This window comes from Nomascus leucogenys, chromosome 17 (assembly GCF_006542625.1).
Source record: "Nomascus leucogenys isolate Asia chromosome 17, Asia_NLE_v1, whole genome shotgun sequence".
In the NCBI taxonomy this organism is placed as follows: Eukaryota; Metazoa; Chordata; class Mammalia; order Primates; family Hylobatidae; genus Nomascus; species Nomascus leucogenys.
In genome coordinates this window covers 76,430,200-76,448,496 of record NC_044397.1, presented here as the reverse complement: position 1 = coordinate 76,448,496, position 18,297 = coordinate 76,430,200, and the positions used below count along the sequence as shown (strand labels likewise).

General features: G+C 40.5%; 1 protein-coding gene across 2 annotated transcripts in view; it reads left to right on the top strand.

Annotated features, from left to right (window-relative positions):
- Positions 1-18,297, top strand: part of CREB5 (cAMP responsive element binding protein 5) — a 415,524-nt gene that overhangs the window by 295,188 nt on the left and 102,039 nt on the right. For both annotated transcript variants that reach the window (XM_030796510.1, XM_030796511.1), the window contains one exon: positions 13,788-13,914. In XM_030796510.1, coding sequence (XP_030652370.1) covers positions 13,788-13,914 — 127 coding nt within the window. The remainder of the gene's footprint in view (positions 1-13,787; positions 13,915-18,297) is intronic.

Here is an 18,297-nt window from a genome sequence, read left to right as displayed (position 1 = left end):
TCTTCACTTTGTCATTTTATGATCATCAGGTTGACACATCTTAAGAAAGCACAATTTGGCCTTTCTGTTCTGGTCAGGAATCTGAAGAAAAAACCAAGCTATCAGCCAGGTATGGTGGCTCATGCCTATAATCCCAGCACTTTGGGAGGCCAAGGCAGGCGGATCACGAGGTCAGGAGTTCGAGACCAGCCTGGCCAACATGGTGAAACCTCATCTCTACTAAAAGTACAAAAATTAGCTGGGTGTGGTGGCAGGCACCTGTAATCCCAGCTACTCAGGAGGCTGAGGCAGGAGAATTGCTTGAACCCGGGAGGCAGAGGTTGCAGTGAGCCGAGATCACTCGCCACTGCACCCCAGCCTGGGTGACAGAGTGAGACTCTGACTCAAATAAAAAAAAAAGAAAAGAAAACCAAGCTATCATGACAGACCAGTGAAGGGATTTTTGGGGGAACACTTATCGCCAGTGAGCAAGCATAATGTTTTGCATGTTCTTTAAGTGTACTGTCAGTCACTTTCTGTTTCTATTTATACTAGGGACTTACTGTCTATAGCTAAAATTGACATTTACTGTGCCCATAACCCTACCACAAATTAAAATCAGGCCCCAAGTCCCTCTGGGGAAAATGTTTATTAAGCTGTAGGAAGACATCTGAAATGATACCAAATTACATTTTAAACTTGAAACCCCAAATACCACATTTGTTTGCAAGTAGGAATAGGACTGTCTGAGGAATAATTTGAGAAACTGAGCAAGTCACTCTCTTTGGCGAGATGCAGGGCCACCAGGGAAGGGAAAAGTACCTTAGAAGAAACACTTTATACAAACCCCTTGTGGCTTTTAAGTAATCATTTAAACCTAAACAAAACATTCTTTAGAATGAACTTAAAAGAAAAGTAAGCCTTTTAAAATTCCATGCCTTTAACGAACAGACACAGACATTTCAATTGTACTTATAAATACCCTGAGAAGAGGGTTGAGAGAAATATCAAAATAAAACAAGTCTATTAAAATGTAAACCTGGGTTCCAGAGTTTCTCCTGCTAATACAGGCAAAAGTGTGTTTGAGACAAAAAAATCTTCAGCCGGGTGCAGTGGCTTGTGCCTGTAATCCCAACACTTTGGGAGGCCGAGGCGGGTAGATCACCTGAGGTCAGGAGTTCAAGACCAGCTCAGCCAACATGGCGAAACCCCATCTCTACTAAAAATACAAAAAATTAGATGGGCATGGTGAGGTTGCCTGTAATCCCAGCCACTCAGGAGGCTGAGGCAGGAGAATCGCTTGAACCTGGGGGAAAGAGGTTGCAGTGAGCTGAGATCGTGCCATTGTACTCCAGCCTGGGCAACAAGAATAAAACTCAGTCTCAAAAAAAAAAAAAAAAAAATCTTTCTAGCTCTTTTGCCTTTTAGGATGTAGGTAGCTGTGGGTGTTTGTATGTAGCAGGTGTATTTATGTACATAGATTGGACACAATGTCAATCTCAGATCCTAATAATGGAATCAATTTTGTCTACAGGGAAGCCATACTCAGTGGTGTCTTTGCTTGTGTGTCCAGTCCATGAGTAGCTTGGAAAATAGCAAAGCCAGGTTGAAAAGCCATTTGAGATCCTTGAATGCAAAGTGTAAAGTACATGCCAAGTATCATTATTATGAGCTTTATTGCTACTATTTTACTAAGTGTTTCAGATTAATATCAATTCTGCTTCATGATAAGTGCTCTTGCAAAGTGGGAGAACTTGAAAGGTAGCTCAGGGAAGGTTGCACAAGAGAGAGCACACAGTTTCCTAGAAACTTCACCCTTCCCCCAAACCCCCTGTTCAAGCCAATGGTAGCTTGACTGTCCCTAGAAATCAGGATAGTGTTTCAAGTTATCATAGCCCTTAAAAAGATGCCTGTCATGGATGTGACATAGGGGTATAGCTGCCAGGAAATAAGAGACAGTGGACCATGAGGTAACATCATTAAGTCTTTTAAGAAACCTCTGTGGGGCTCCTATTGTGTGCCAAACTCAGTGCTGTCAAATATTCTCCCTTCAGCCTAGGAGAGAGACGGTACCCTCTGTAAGGGGTCTGGCATGGAGAGAAAGCCGGCTTCCCTGAGAAGAGGACGGAGGATAACTGGGGACTCACAGTAATGAAGGAGACACCCATACCCCTCGGAGAGGCTGGGTGTTTCTGGGTCTTTTCCCCACATGCTTCACCCCCAAATTTAGAACAATATAGCTTTACTTTGTGTTTTAAAATGACAGTTGTATTAACTGTATTTTCTACAGCAGATCACTCATCTCTTAAATAGATTGTGCATTGATCATCTTCAAAGGGCTAAGCACACTCAAAATATTCTCTCAAGTCATTCTCATGCCATACCTGTGACATGGATATTACAGCCACGTAGTTTTTGCCAATGAGAAAACAGAGGAGTTAGATGCCTTGCTAAGATCACACACTCCTGGGCAGTGGCAGAGCCAGGAGGCAGCCAAAAGCCTATGCCTGTCAGCCCCACAAGGCTACCTTATTGGATTTCCTGGTTAAGGATGGGAGTCAGCGTTATCTCTATCATTTCTGTCAGCCACGCTGTCTGGAATAAGTGAAAATAATAGACCTGATTTAGGACTCCAAGAGGTTTGCCAGTTCTTCCTTCTTCTCCCTAGAAAGCAAGCCAGACAGGGACAAGTCTATTTTTTAAGAGCCCAAGAAGAGGAAATTTCAAAACCTCTATTAGCCGTTTAATTGTTTTACACTATTTGTTCTTGGGAGATATTCTTTTCTAAGTTAAATCCACATGCTGCTGATGTACTGTTACTATTCTGCTTCAGTTGTGTTTGAAAGTAACTGGTGACCATTCTCAGATTATAGTAATTTGCAACTTTGAAAATCATCATCATTATCTGCCAGCCTTCTCTAATGTCTCCCCCATGGGCTAAAGAAGTCTTATTCCCTTTACTTTTCCCATTAAGTCTTCCCTTCCGGCTTTTTAGTATTTTCTTATGCTTCTCTGGAACCTTCTCCAAATTCTCCACACCTCCCCCTTCTCCCCATGATGCCTGACAAGGATCTCTTTGGGAATCCTCACTCTGATCCCAGGGTTTTTGGTGATTTGATCACAGCGGTGATTGAGATAGAGCCTGAAGCTCTCTGTTAGGATATAACCCAGAGAAGAGTTTGGTCAGCCTTGTTAGGCAATGCCCCTTTCCTTGTTCATGTTTCCTTGGAGAATAAGTGATCCCCTCAGCACGCTATCACTTTATCATTAAGAATAGAACTTGAGAAATCAGGCTTTTAGCAGCCCAAGGTTGCGTTGTCCATGCATGTAGTCACAGCTGCTGAAAACCACTCCCTCTGGGCCACCGACACATCCCTCCCCTGCCAATGTATCATGGAGCTAATAAATTCTAGCGCTGCCTTTTAAAGAGCTGAAATAATCCCAGAGAGTGGCTGGGTGGAGGGTGTGATAAATTTGGTCTCCCAGGAGAGATATTTGAAAACTGCCAAAGAGACCCTGCCTTGAGATTTGAGAAAAGGTGAAATAAGAGAATGAGTGAGGGCAACAGTGAATTGAAGAGCCTTGCAGGAGGCACGGGATAAGCAGAGGTTGCCCAGAAGATCCAATAGATCTTTTATAAAAGTCCTGTTTTCATGGAAGCCTCTTGCTGCTGGAGCTATTGTCATTCGGCTGCAAAATTCCATCATCTATTTGGAATACAGATATTGGAGGATTGTGCTAGGTGTGGATTCCACCACAGATTATTCATTAAAATACACTAACTGACAAGCTCAAACCTAAACAGAATTGCTGACTTGGAGCTCAGAATGGGGGTGGGGCTCTCCGTGTGGCTGTGAGCTCAGGGAGCTCTCTGCCTCTACAGAATACCCAGGCAAGTGCGCCAGTGAATGTTTTCATGAATTATTCATTTATGGTGAATCAATGCAAGCAGCAATCACATGTAAATGACAAGACTCATAATCAGAGGGCTACTTATTTGTCCTTATGAGGCAAGGAGGAATCTTTTTAACAACTCACAACGGAAAGAAATTTAACCGAGAGATGTCTTTCTGAGGATATTTTTTCCCAGCTAGTCAGATGTACAGCACTTATTTGAGCTGCGTTCAAAATCATCTTTTATTTCATCTTTTGATCTGCATTTACTTGCCTTTTCTAAGTGTAACTTTATGAATAATTGATGCAACTGGGAAGTTATTGGCTGATTGAAAAGCCATCTCTTCAGGTCTATAAGTCTGACCTATGGGTAAAGCCAACTGTTCAGGCATTTAGGGTCTTTAATGAAAGGTCTTTATAAAAAGGCTTTCGCTCTTTATAAGGAAAAAAATCAGATTTTGAAAATGGATTTTTTTCTGACAATAGTACATTAGAAACCAATCCAGCCATATTTTTGGTTAATAAATGAATCAAGCTGACTGCATGACTAATTCAGATTAATGGCGCAGAAATCAGTCACTAAAGAAGCCAAAAAAGGTTGCTTTAATAGTCTTAACAGAATGATCATAAATTCGGATCTCCCCTCCTATTACTGCTCTCTGTGTTTAAAACGCTTGAAAGCCCTAGTAAACATCTCCTCCGCCTAAGTAGATGCAGTGTATATGCTATAAAACAAGGCAAAGGCTCCAGCAGGATGCAGATCTGTTAGCTGTATTATGTTTTATTACTACCATTGGCTTTCTTGAAGCCAGGCTTTTATTTAAAAAAAAGAGGTTATCATTTCCAAAATAACAGATACTACATCCATAAAATAAAGGCATCAGTAGTGCCAAATTGATAAAAAGGAGGCCCAAATTTACCTCGTGTGGTAAAGTTAATTTCCAACACCCTGGTGATAATGATCCAAAAGTGCCCTTGTCAGTATCAATAAGTCCGTGCAACGCAGAAATGAGGTGTTTAGTTGACCACAGTGTGGGTGTAACTGGTGCCTCCTTGTGCACAGCTTTGAGCATTCTAAAGTTCAACCTTATTGCAGGGCAGGCATCCAATTTTTTAAAACATAGTGTAGATTGGAGACAGACAAGTGTTCCTGAATTATTCTTGGCCTTTTCTTATGAAATTCCTAAAATATAATTTCAAGTGGAAATTGATTTAATTGATGTGAAAACAAATGGGTCTAGAACTCATCTAAAAGCTTGAGTTTAAGGGGTGCTGATAAAAACTACACATTACCTTTTATGCTTTTCAAGAACAGAAATGAGTTGTATTAAGCTGTTAATGTAAAATGGAGTTTCATTTATGACTTGTAAATCAATTAATTTATTCTCATTAGTAAGTGAAGATATCTATTGAACATGATTCCTGGAATGTCCATTGTTAGAGTGATTCATTATATTTATGTTTTCATTAATAAAAGACATATTTATTAAGCACCTACTAGGTACCATGTACTCTCTTAAGTTTCAGAAATATCTGCTACGGTAAACAGGTAGACATAATATCAGACTCATGAAGTTTATTGTCTATTTGGGAGAAGAGACATTTTAAAAAATTACTCAAAATTAATGAATTGCTAGATGCTATGGTGAGTGCCTGTAGTCCCAGCTACTTGGGAGGCTGAGGCAGAAGGACTTCTTGCTCCCAGGAGTTTTAAGCCCACCTGGGCACCATAGCAAGACCCCATCTCTAAAAATTAAACATAAATCATTGATGGATTACAATCAGGAAGCTGAGATGGTACCTTCTAAGAGCCTACAGAACACATTTAATTTATCATTATATACAGACCAATTGGAAATTTGTAAATAAATTATGATTTAAATGATCTAACTGGCCAAACCAGTTTTCCTTTCTAAAATGAGAGAGTGCACAAACCCTGACACATATTTGTTGTTTAATTGATCTTTGATGAGTGATTGATTCATTGATTGAATAGTGATAAATGTTCCTAGAGAAATGTACAGGGTATACTGAGAGCACTCGAGAAAGGGCTCCAGTCTGATGTGGTTGCCCAGAGAAGGTGGTGAAGATTACACATGTCAGGTTTTGTGGCAGGAAGACAGATGGTGCCTCCATGAAGGTGAAAGGAAATCACCATGGCAGGTATGCCAGGCCCAGAGCAATGAGCGACAGAGGTAGTCAGAGGCCAGATGGTGCAAGGTCTTGGAGCTTCGTCATGTTGTATCACAGGGAGGTGGGCTTAGTGGTCTCCCTGATAAGCTATAGCATTCGCTGTTTGACAGTGACAGTTTTAGGACAGGAGAGGGGCTAGGGAAGAGGCAGAGAATAGGCTACAGATACAAAGGCAAAATTCTCTTCCTGCACACTCAACATTCTGTGTCACCAAAAGAAAAGCAGATGGGGAAATCCCAGATCTTCAGCCAGCAGCCCTCCCTTGAGCCTAAGAAAGCCTGGAAAGAGAGAATACATGTTTTAATTGAGTCTGCTGGCATTTTGATGCCTTTTCTAAGGCTAAATATTTCTACTTCTTTGTGTCATTTGTTAAAAGGGGAAATATTATATCTGCTATCTATCTTTAGGAGCTTGATGGTAAGATTTGGTTCAGAACATGAGCTCATTCACAAAAAGATACGGGTAATAAGATGTCTTTTAAAAATATGGGTCAGGCAGCTTTCTTGTGTTCCTAATTCTTGCTTCTGTGTTCATTTGTCATTGTTTTTAGGAAAAACAAGATACTGGGGAACTAGTTTTGTTCCATTTTGTGGAAATATTTTCAAGGGCTTTTTCTGAAAAATAATGTGAAGTCATTTTGAAAATTCTGTAAAGTTGTGGGTGAGAGAAGTTCATTTGCCTCTGTAGAAGGGTTTGGAAATCTAAAGTTGATGGATTTTTAAAGAAATATCTTACATGCAGCCAGTGTTGGACATTTTACATTTGTTGGACTGTGGTTCTTTAAAGCTAAAGATTGGTGTTTTAGAGCAAGCCATAATTTTTTGATTGCAGTATGGTGATTAATCTGTTGTTCGATCAACATTTCAGAATAATAATAATAACAAAAATAACCCATTTGGTATATTCAACAGCTCATTTAGTATCATGAGATAAATATCTCTATCACCCTCATTTTACAATTGAGGAAACTGAGGCACAGAGAAGACAAGTAATTTGCCCAAGGTCACACAGCTGGTAAGTGATAGAGCTAGGATTCCAGCCTAGGTAGTCTGGCCCATGTCCTTCACTTTACACATCACTCCATTTTACAATATAATTATTACCCGCCAAGAAAGCTAAGTATATCGTCTTTCTATTTAACCTTCTACTTGATTATTCTAACAATTTTCTTTCTTTATGAAAATAGACCTGAAATCCCAGCACTTTGGGAGGTCGAGGCAGGTGAATCACTTGAGGTCAAGAGTTCAAGACCAGCCTGGCCAGCATGGTGAAACCCCGTCTCTACTAAAAATAGAAAGATTACCCCGGCATAGTGGCACATGCCTGTAATCCCAGCTACTCAGGAGGCTGAGGCAGGAGAATCACCTAAACCCGGGAGGCGGAGGTTGCAGTGAGCTGAGATCGCACCCTTGCGCTCTAGCCTGGGCAACACGAGTGAAACTCCTCAAAAAATAATAATAATAGAATTTATTATTATTATTATTATTATTATTATTATTTTCTGAGATGGAATCTCACTCTGTCACCCAGGCTGGAATGCAGTGTAGTGATCTCGGCTCACTGCAGCCTCCATCTCTTGGGTTCAAGTGACTCTTGGGCCTCAGCCTCCCGAATAGCTGGGATCACAGGTGCCCACTACCACATCCAGCTAATTTTTGTATTTTTAGTAGAGATGGGGTTTCACTGTGTTGGTCAGACCGGTCTCAAACTCCTGACCTCAAGCAATCTGCCTGTCTCGCCCTCCCAAAGTGCTGGGATTACAGGTGTGAACCACTGCACCTGGCCAAAAATAGAAATTTTTAAATTCCACTTTGGAGAAGAACGAGTAAATAAGCATTTTACATTAGTAATTGCCACTTCTTAAGATTTAAGAGTTTGTATTCCTCTCTTTAGCATTTCAGTCTCCTATCCCAGACAAAAAAAAAAAAAAAAAAAAAAACTAGTTTGCCAAATTAGGCTACAAGACTTCATTTAAGAAGGTCCAAAAGAAGCACATACTTTTAAAAATTTTTATTTATTTTTTATTTTTTGAAATAAAGTCTCACTCTGTTGCCCAGGCTGGAGTGCAGTGGCAAGATCTCAGCTCACTGCATCCTTGACCTCCCAGGCTCAAGCAATCCTCTCACCTCTGTCTCCCAAGTAGCTGGGACTATGCGTGGCTACTTTTTGTATTTTTTTTAACAGAGATGGAGTTTTGCCATGTTGCTCAGGGTGGTTTCGAACTCCTGAGCTCAAGCTCAAAATGCTAGGATTACAGGCGTGAGCCACCTCACCTGACCAGAAGCACCATTTCTTTGCATAAGTAAATACAAGTGCAATGAGCAAATATTCTTTTTGTGGTCTGTGTGTGAGATTTTGTTGTATTTAAATGAGAAAGAAGCATGAGTCCCATGGAATGTAAAGCCTTTTTAATCAACTTCTCTTAATTTTTAGGAACACCTTCTATTTGGGGTTTAGTCATGTTTTAAATGCAGTTTTGATATGAAGAACTAAATGCTGGACCGGCTTGAGTTCACTAAATGAAGACACTGACCACCTACTGTGTGCCAGATGCTGGGTTAAGCACTGTGGATGCTGCAGTGAGCAGTGCATGATACCCTTATCATGATGGAAGTCATAATCTAGTTGGATTAAGAACGTCTTGTTTTCAAGTCCTGAAATCTAAATTTTAGAGCTTCAAGAGCCTTTGAGATAGCCTATAGGCTCATCTGTTCATTACAAGATGATGAAATGGAGAGCCTGAAAGTCAAGAGTCTTTTCCCCCAGTCAATAACTTTAATAACAATGACATCTGGATATCCTCCTGCTCCCTGAAGCTTTTTGTTTTTTAATTCTGTTCTCCACCAAGTCCTTACGTTATTATTTTTTAAATTTTTTTTCAAGATTTCTTTGATATCTATGGTCTGTTTTTTGTTTTTTGGGGTTTTTTTTTTGGAGATAAGAGTCTCACTGTGATGCCCAGGTTCCCAGGTTCCAGGCTGGAGTGCAATGGTGTGATCTCGGCTCACTGCCACCTCCACCTCCTGCGCTCAAGTGATCCTCTCACCTCAGCCTCCAAGCACAACCATGCCTGGCTAGGTTTTTTATATTTTTCTTTTTGTAGAGACAGTTTTTCCATGTTACCTAGGCTGGTCTCGAACTCCTGGGCTCAAATGATCCACCCAGCTCTGCCTCCCAAAGTTCTGGATTATAGGCATAAGCCATTGCACCCAGCCTATGGTCTGCTTTTGATGCTAATTAAAAGAAAATGGGAAGACCAATATCTTCCCATCTTCTAACCTACTTTTTTTTTCCATTATTGACGCTCTTTCCTTTGCCTGGTCACATACGTGGCAGATCTGTCGGTCCTGAGAGTTTAACAGATAGTCCCAGTGTGCCACAGATCTTCTGAAGACCTGAGAAAGGACAGCAGGGTGGAGAGACCCCTTCGCACCTTCCAGACGAAAGCACTGGCCTGAGGATAGGCTTGCCCAAGGGCAAAGAAGAACTGTAGACACAGTTCCGGCTTTTCAGACACCCCTAGACAGGAACACATCCTTCGGGGGGAAAAATGAGGACATGAAATCGCTTGCTGCGGTGCCTATCATTCTGTTAAGGACAGTGAAAACACAGTCTGTCATCCTTGACATTTTAATTGAAAGAAAAGCTTACATAGATTTCAACCACAAGCAGTATGTTTATACAAGTGTAGAAAGAGGAATAATCTGTCAAGTTGGAAAACTCTTAATGCTGCAGGTCTCCGTTTAGTAATTGAACAATCCAACATGAGCTCACACATCTTACCTTGTTCCATGCCTCAATAATTTTTAGTAGGAATACTTTACCTAGAGGCATATGGTTATTAAAAGGGAGGCTTGGCCTGCACAAAGTCTGGAATTATTAGCTCATGGCAACAAGCCTGCACTGGAGAAGGACTGTTGGGTCTTTGTTTTCACAACTTTACTGCAATTTGCCATATTATTTTTGGAGTCTAACTGATGTGTTGTTTGGGAAGTTTTATTTTGTTTTGTTTTAAAGGAAGAAAATGGAATTTCACGTAGATGAGTGAATTCTCACGTTAGCAGTATTACAGGATTTTACTACTTTATAGAAAGTCCAGGGAGCAGTGTGAATATCAAAGGAAATGAACTGTGAATTTTTTAACATAAAAAATCAATAATAATGTAGTTATGGGAGCCATCCAGGTGTGATGGTGGAAGCCCTATACTGCAAGTTGAGTATAAGCCCCGTTCCCGTTCATGACCCATGTGACCTTTGGAAAATTTAAATGTCTCTGAATTCAGCATACTCCTGACTTAAATGGGAAGAATATGATCTAACTACCTCATTGCATTGTTTCAATGCACATGAAGTTAGGGACAATAAAATGCCTTAAAAAATATGAAGCGTTATTTAAGTGCAATAGAAAAAGTTTTATGCAAGTATAATGTATTAAATAATAATTCTAATTTCAATATACACAAAGGAAATTAGACAATGCCATGCTTACTTTAACGATATGAGCATTCTGGACAAATGATTGTTTCTTGGACCTAGCTACATAGCTACACGCCTCAGTCTAGTCCTTTGTATACCTAGTGATGGGTAGGCACAGGTCATTTAATTTACTTTTTTCAGTTTTTGTAGTTTTAAAAATTCAAGCAAGAAACAGAGAGAAAATTCTGTTGGTTTGGTAGGTGGGGGTTGGGGAAATGATTTATAGAATCTGTGCAGAACAATAACCTCAAAATTATTCAGAATCCAAACATACAGAGATCTCAAATAATCCTTTCCCTTCTATACATTACTAATTAGCCTGATCAGTATCATTAGGGAATTATTATTATAATCCCAAGGGAATCTAGTACCCTGAAAGGCTATCTTAATGAGGAAATACTTGATATTTTAAAATCTGGTAGGTCTCTACAAAGTGTAGAAATAACTTACCTAATAAGAACACTGAATTAAATGAAACATACCATTCCCAAACCATTTATATAACTGAGAGTTTTCCATGGTTTCAGGAAGAATAAAAACTCATTTTAAATGTAATTACTTTTGCATCCCCATTCGCATAACCATTAAGTTGTTTAATTGATTTTTTCTCTATTTTTTTTAGTTTTTATTTTTTAGTAGGCAATCCCCTGAACCACAATAGGTTCAGAGAGATTCCCTGATTTCTTTTTGAAAAAGAACACCTCAAAAAAATCCTAATGAACAATATTATTTTTCATATGTCCCATTGGAGACAGAATGTAAATGATGATAATATGTTGTCCTTTTTCCCATGAGCATAATATTGCAAACTGACATAATAAAAAGAAATGTTTTTAGCTGTCTTTGCTATAATATTTTTACTTGTTCCTAACTGTCCATACTTAAAACATTCCCCTCTGGTGACTAGGAATACAAACGTATGGTAAAATGCTGTATGTGTGTATAGATGTATTGTGCACATCTATTGAGATGGATATATAGATGGATGGATAGATGGATGATTAGCTATATGTTGGGGTCCTCTCAATGAATCCTTCTCATTATGGAGGTAGGGAGTTCAGATTATTTATCTTGGATTTAGAAGAACTGACCATTATTACACATTATATACTTTGATATTCTACTATTTTCTATTCAGTAAAGTTCCCAAACAAAACATTAAGACTGGAGGATATCAACAAATTTGGTTGACTGAGCCACATCCTATACCTATCTGACTCAGTCTATCCACCTCTGAAGGAGACTTTAAGACCTAGTGAAGGCACAACCTGCCATGGTATTTTGGAGCAATTGAAACCAGCAGTCTTCTAGATCTGTAAAAGCCAAAGGACCGTCAAAGGCCCTCTTAGTCCTTATTGTCAATCTGTACTCCAGAGGTCCAAGAGTACATGTCAAGAAATACCCATAGCACTTCATCTGCTTATCCGAAAGCACTCATCGTTGTTACAAGCTGCTTCCATTAGCCTCTCTGTGTATCTCCTCACATACACATTCTACTAATAAAACTGGGTGTAATTAGTGTACATCTGCATAACCTCTGCAGAAAGGCTATATATATATATATATTTTTTTTTTTTTTTTTTTTTTTTTTTTTTGAGATGGAATCTCACTTTGTGGCCCAGGCTGGAGTGCAGTGGTAGAATCTCAGCTCAATTCTCCTGCCTCGGCCTCTCAAGTAGCTGAGATTACAGACGTGCACCATCACACCCAGCTAATTTCTGTGTTTTTAATAGAGACGGGGTTTCACCATGTTGGCCAGGCTGGTCTCGAACTCTTTATATTCTTTTATATTTTCATATCTACACCTATCTGAACTGATCATAAATTTTGACTGATTAATGACTAATCCTTCTATGATGTGTGTGACTCTGGTGGTTAGCTCTATTTCCAAAAGACCTCTTGGGCAAAAAGAGTGGAAAACTTTATCTTCTTTGAAATTGTAACGGGCATGTGAAGGAAGAATATGTTGGCATTCTGTCCCCCACCTCAATCTTCCACTTTTCATGGGAGCCAAAGGAACTCTGGGGAAGCAGCTCCTTCTCCTACTCTGGTTGGGAGCACTAGACAGGGCTGTCTTCTGAAGCACAGGAAAGCATTGCCCTACCCAGAACATCTCTGTCTGCAACCTTTGCCCAGCACTTGGCACGAGGGAGCCTCTCTCTCTCTCTCTCTCTCGTTCTCTCTCTCTTAAGAGAATGCATTAATTCTGGAAGCACCAGTTTCTAGCATAACATTCAGGATAAGGTTGTTTAACATGGAAGACTCAGAGGACCTGGGAGGTTTTTGTTTGTTTGTTTTGTTTTGTTTGTTTGTTGTTAGGTCTTTAATTTAATGATTTGACATTTATACAGCTCCCCAGAGCAAAAGCATGAGGAGATTGAGAATTTATGTGGGGAGGTCACTTGTTTGCCATTTTTAATAAACACAAATAATTCCCTTTTTCCCTCAGCTCCACATTCTCTGGCTCATTAAATCAATTTAAGGCCCTTAAAATTTTTTTCTGGCAAATTGAAGCAAAAGCTCAAACTATGTACAATACTCCCCCGAGGAGTGCTTACCCAAGTCTTGTAGGTCAGGCCCAAATCAATTTCTGTGAAACAGCCTAACACCTCGCGTTATTATGAAATGAGAGGCTGGTAATTGGAGGCTAGGCTCCGGACTCGCTCTGAGAAAGGCCAGCTGTGCTGCCGCCCCGGGATCCGGCTTCTTTGGTTTATTTTTTTCCATTCACAGTGGAGAACGCTGAAAAAGTCAAAACAGAGTTCTGCTGGGAATTCATGAATGAAGTTTGCTCTGAAAATCCAGAGAGTGAAAGTGTTTCCAGAGCAAAGCCAGGCAGGCTTCCAGGCAGAGGTGTGGGAGAGTGTGGCTAAAATAAATGCACATAGATCTCAGGCTCTAAGACACTTCAGAGGGCTGAGATTTCTGAGTAAACAAAGGATTTCACCACCAAGTTCCTTTCCTAAGATGCGAGAGTTTAGGAGACTTATTGGCTTGTTTCTATTGAACATCAGTTAGATAACAGAGGTCAGGAAATGAAGTGGAATTTGATATATTAACTAGGAAGCAGCAAAGGAAACCAGGCTTGTGTTTTATTTGTTATTATTTCCCTAATATCCTCAATTATGTGACTCTCCCATCAGTGGATCTGATCTGCTGCACATGTGACATTGTTGTCCCTGCTGTTCTGGACACTCGGGCAGGGCACCAGGAATCATGTTTGTTTGTTTTTTTCTTTGTCCCAGGCCTGTCCCAGGCTCTCTATCTTCTCTGCTACATCTCCACAACAGACAGAGACAGCCCATGCCAGCCTCCATGCCTGGGACCCTGCCCAACCCTACAATGCCAGGATCTTCCGCCGTCTTGATGCCAGTAAGTGTTTCTGTGTGTCTCACAATAGCTTGTCACTTGCACTGAGGTTTGCCACTCTTGAAAGGTCAAAGGAAACTGAGATCCAAGCTGATGGGAAAGAAGGCGGCTGCTTCTGAATGGAGGGTTGAGCTGTGTGCCAGTTTGCTTTGAGGGCCCAGTTGCCCATCCCCAGGCATCGTGTTGGCTTCCCCACCCTTCAGTGCTTTGCTATGAGATATGGTCCATGGTGACAAGTGGGCCTGTGACACCCAGGGAATGGAATTTGTTCAGGGAGATGGTGTTTCATACCTACTCCAGTTTGGGCCGTATACAGAGTGTCCTTAAATTGCCAGTGAGTGGTCTAACTAGGACTCAGGATAATAACTATAATAATATCAATAACAACCATCATACATAATAGCTGCTAACATGCATTTATGCATATCATGTTCTGTTGTTCTGTTAATCATGCTAGCAGTATTTATTGAGTGTTTACTGTATGCTAGTCACATTCCAAGCACTTTGTCATCACATAAAACAATTCTATAAAATGGGTGTATTACTGTCCCCACTTTTTGAATGAGGAAAGAAAGGCAAGTAACTTGCTCAGCTGAGAAGCAGAGTGGCTCAGTTTTGAACCCAGGAATTCTGGCTCTAGAGCCCACTCTCTTAACTACTGTATGATATGCACATGCTCTCTCCCTCTCAAACAAACCTGTGAAATAGACGCTGCTGTTATACCTATTTTACAGATGAGGAGACTGAAGTATAGACAGACTGAGTAACTTGGCTGGGGTTACAGGGCTAGTAGGTGATGGAAGTAGGACTTAGATCCAGATAGTCTGACTTCTGAGTCTCCACTCATAATCATTATCTAATAACAAACAATAAAAATAATAGATAAGGCCAGGCGTGGTGGCTCACGCCTGTAATCCCAGCACTTTGGGAGGCCAAGGCGGGGAGGCCATAAGGTCAAGAGATCGAGACCAGCCTGGCCAACATGGTGGAACCCCATCTCTACTAAAAATAGAAAAATTAGCTGGGTGTGGTGGAATGCACCTGTAGTCCCAGCTACCCAGGAGGCTGGGGCAGGAAAATCACTTGAACGTGGGAGGCGGAGGTTACAGTGAGCTGAGATCACACCATTGCACTCCAGCCTGGGTGACAGAGCGAGACTCCGTCTCAAAAAACAAAAACAAAAAATAATAATAGATAAACATAGAAGGGAGATACCCAGTTTTCCAGAAGAAATATTTCTCTCCTTCCATGGACCTCTACCCTATACCTCTTCTTCATCGTCCCTGGCATTGTGCTTTGGTGAAGATGGCTGGTGTATTCACAGGGCCACCGGAGTTCTCAGAAGCCCTACAGGCACTATAACAACTCAATTAAAACCCTCCCCACAACAATATTAACAATGCCTTGCAAAGCCTTTTAGCATTTTAAGAAATTGTTTCTATTGTTATTTCATTTTATTCTCACAGCAATCCTGTGGGGATACAGTAGCAGTAATTATTGATACACTCATTTTACAGATGAAAAGCTGAAGAAGAAATTGAAGGTAGCTGTCCAATGTCACACAGCTTGTGAGTGAAGAGTTGTGGCTAGAACCCACATCTCAACTGACACTGAGAGCTCAGATCATCCCAGGTTGAGCAATTTGCTCATTTATCTAAGTCTAGGCAGGGGAACGGTGAAGGGCCCGCAGACTCAGTTTAGAGAAATGGACTTGCCCACCCTAAATACTGAGTAGTCCAGATTAGAAACAGTCTTTGCAACATTGGGCTAGAAGACAGATCACGTTGGTTGACTTTACCTATGTCGCTCTCCTTAGACCCCTTTAGATCAAAGAAAACAGCACCATCAATGCAATTATCCCACATTTTATTCAACCCAACCAATTACGTAAAGACTTCCACAACAAGCTGTCTTCTTTTAGGCTTTAAGCTGTTCCCATCCAAAAATTATTATTTTTTTAGAACTTCTATGCATTGCCCAGAAAAATACCACTGCAGAGACTTTTAAAAAAAAAATTTGGCTAAGCTGTGCACCATTCCCAGAGACAAAGATGAGACACTTAGGCTGAAAGGACACAGAGAAACCAGTTTCTCCCACATCATTTATTCCTACAGCTTGACCTCCTGTTAGTGCTTCAGAGTACCAGCAAAGGCTCAGGTCAAGAGCTCCCAAACCTGTGACATTGATGTATACAGCTGCCATGGCAATAGGTGTCAGTTTAGAGCAGCGATGCTCACCTGGGGGTGATTTTGTCCCCCAGGGGATATGTGGCAATATCTGGAGACTCCATTGGTTGTCACAACTAGGGTCGGTGGGAAGGTACAGGCACCTAGTGGGTAGAGGCCAGAGATGCTGCTAAACATCCTACAATGCACGAGACAGCCCCCACAACAAAGGATTATTTAGCTCAATATTCAACAGGCTTCAGGTTGAGAAGTCCTGGTCTTGAGTGACATCAATGTAACTAATAAACATTAACTTAAGATCTCTAAAAAGCATATCATAAGAGTTCCAGGCCCTAGAAACCTAGGCCCTTTCTTCCTTATTATCATGTCACCAGTTCCTGTACTATAACTTAGGCATTTCAAACCTGGTCACAGGGGAGACTCTTCCCCTAGAGTTTCTGCCCTGGAAGACCATGATTCCCTGGGTATAAAAAATAAGTCTGTGTCTATAAGTGAGGACAAGATTCTTCACTGATTTGTAATGCATGCTGCTGGACCACACATTTTATGAAGTCTAGGTGTGAAACAAAATCATGTATTATTTCATTCATTTACTCATTCATCCATTTCATAAACTTGTTGAGCACCTTCTATGTGCCAAGTACTGTGCTGGGTGCTGGGGACAAGATGAAGAACAAGGCAGGCATTGCCTTCAAGGAGTTCGCTGGGTTGTGATTTCTTATCTTGAAATTCAAATGCTTTAATAATTTGGAAGCGTGAACACACATTTATAATTACAAAACCTCACTGAACTACAGACATGCTAGCTCCTGTTTTCCAATGTGTGCAAAAGGTGAAATCCTTTACATGGGTATTTTACCTGCAGTGCTAAATGTTGCCCAGTATTCAGCAAAGCCACTCCCATCTTCTGGGCTTTTTATTCTAATCAACTCATTAAAGTCAAGCTCCTGGTGGAGACAGAGCCTTATTAGTCCAAAGCACCAAATAGTTATTTTGAATAGGCTCTTGTTGACACTCTAGGTCTATAAGACAACAGTCATGAAGTTGGAAATGCAATTTTTTAAGTAGATAAATCAGCCTGTTTAAAACTGGCGTTTTGTGAATCACAGGTTAGGTAGAGACTATAACTTTTCCAAAAAGTGGGAAGCGTTGCTGACTACAATTCCAGAAGCTGTGAGCAGGCTACTCTTACCTCTTTATATAACTAGTAGCTTGGAAGGCTCTGGACAATTATCTGTACTTCTGAAAGATCCTTCTTTGGCAAACTGTAAGCAAAAGTTATTTTGGAATTTGATTTTCCTCTCTGAGAGGGTCACCAGTCGGAATAAGGGGTCAAATACTATTCCAGCTCTCCCATCCACCAGCCTCTGGAAGGGGAGATAAAAGTAACATTTTTTTAGAGCAATGAAACTCTTGAATTCTTCATGATTTACAATTACAGTGCATTAATGTACTTAATGGCCCTGAACTTAATGTACTTAATGATACTTTTAAAAGGTTAAAATGGTAATTTTATGTTATTTGTGTTTTACCACAATAAAAATAATCTTAAAAATTAGAGTAGCTGTTCAGAGATTTAGGGGGGTGTGTGGGAGTGAACATTTTATTTGACTGAATTGGCAAGGCCTCAAAAAGTTGTACGGAAGTGCTTGGAAATGTACAGAAAATTCACCTTGATTAGCTCCTCTTGAAACAGTTTCACACATCTGCACACTGCCAGATGACCGATCAGCTCATTCAGGCTAAGGTAAGACTGATGGCTCTTAACTGTCACAGGGAGTAGCCACCAGTCAATTGAGAGAAAGCTTTTAGCTAGCACCTCTACTAACCCACAGATTTATGTCATAATTATACCCCTGCCTCCGGGGCAGACACAACAGAAATTGCAGTCATGGAATCACAACAAGGAAAGAAACCTCTAAGGGTCATTTAGTCCAATGATCCCTCTCAAGCTTCACTCTTGTTCGTGAGATTTCAGTCCTCCACTCTTTGAACACCCCCAATAGTAAGCAACTCCATATTTTCCAAGACCACCTAAGCTAACTTTAAGCAGAAACCTGGTTTCTTAAAATTTCCAATCATTGTTTTCATTTCCATCCGTTGGCAAATGGAAACATGCTTGCATTGAAGAATCTATTCTTGTTCCCCTGAGGAAAGTCTAATTCTTTTCTGTGTGATTTTAGTATTAAGTGTACTTGAT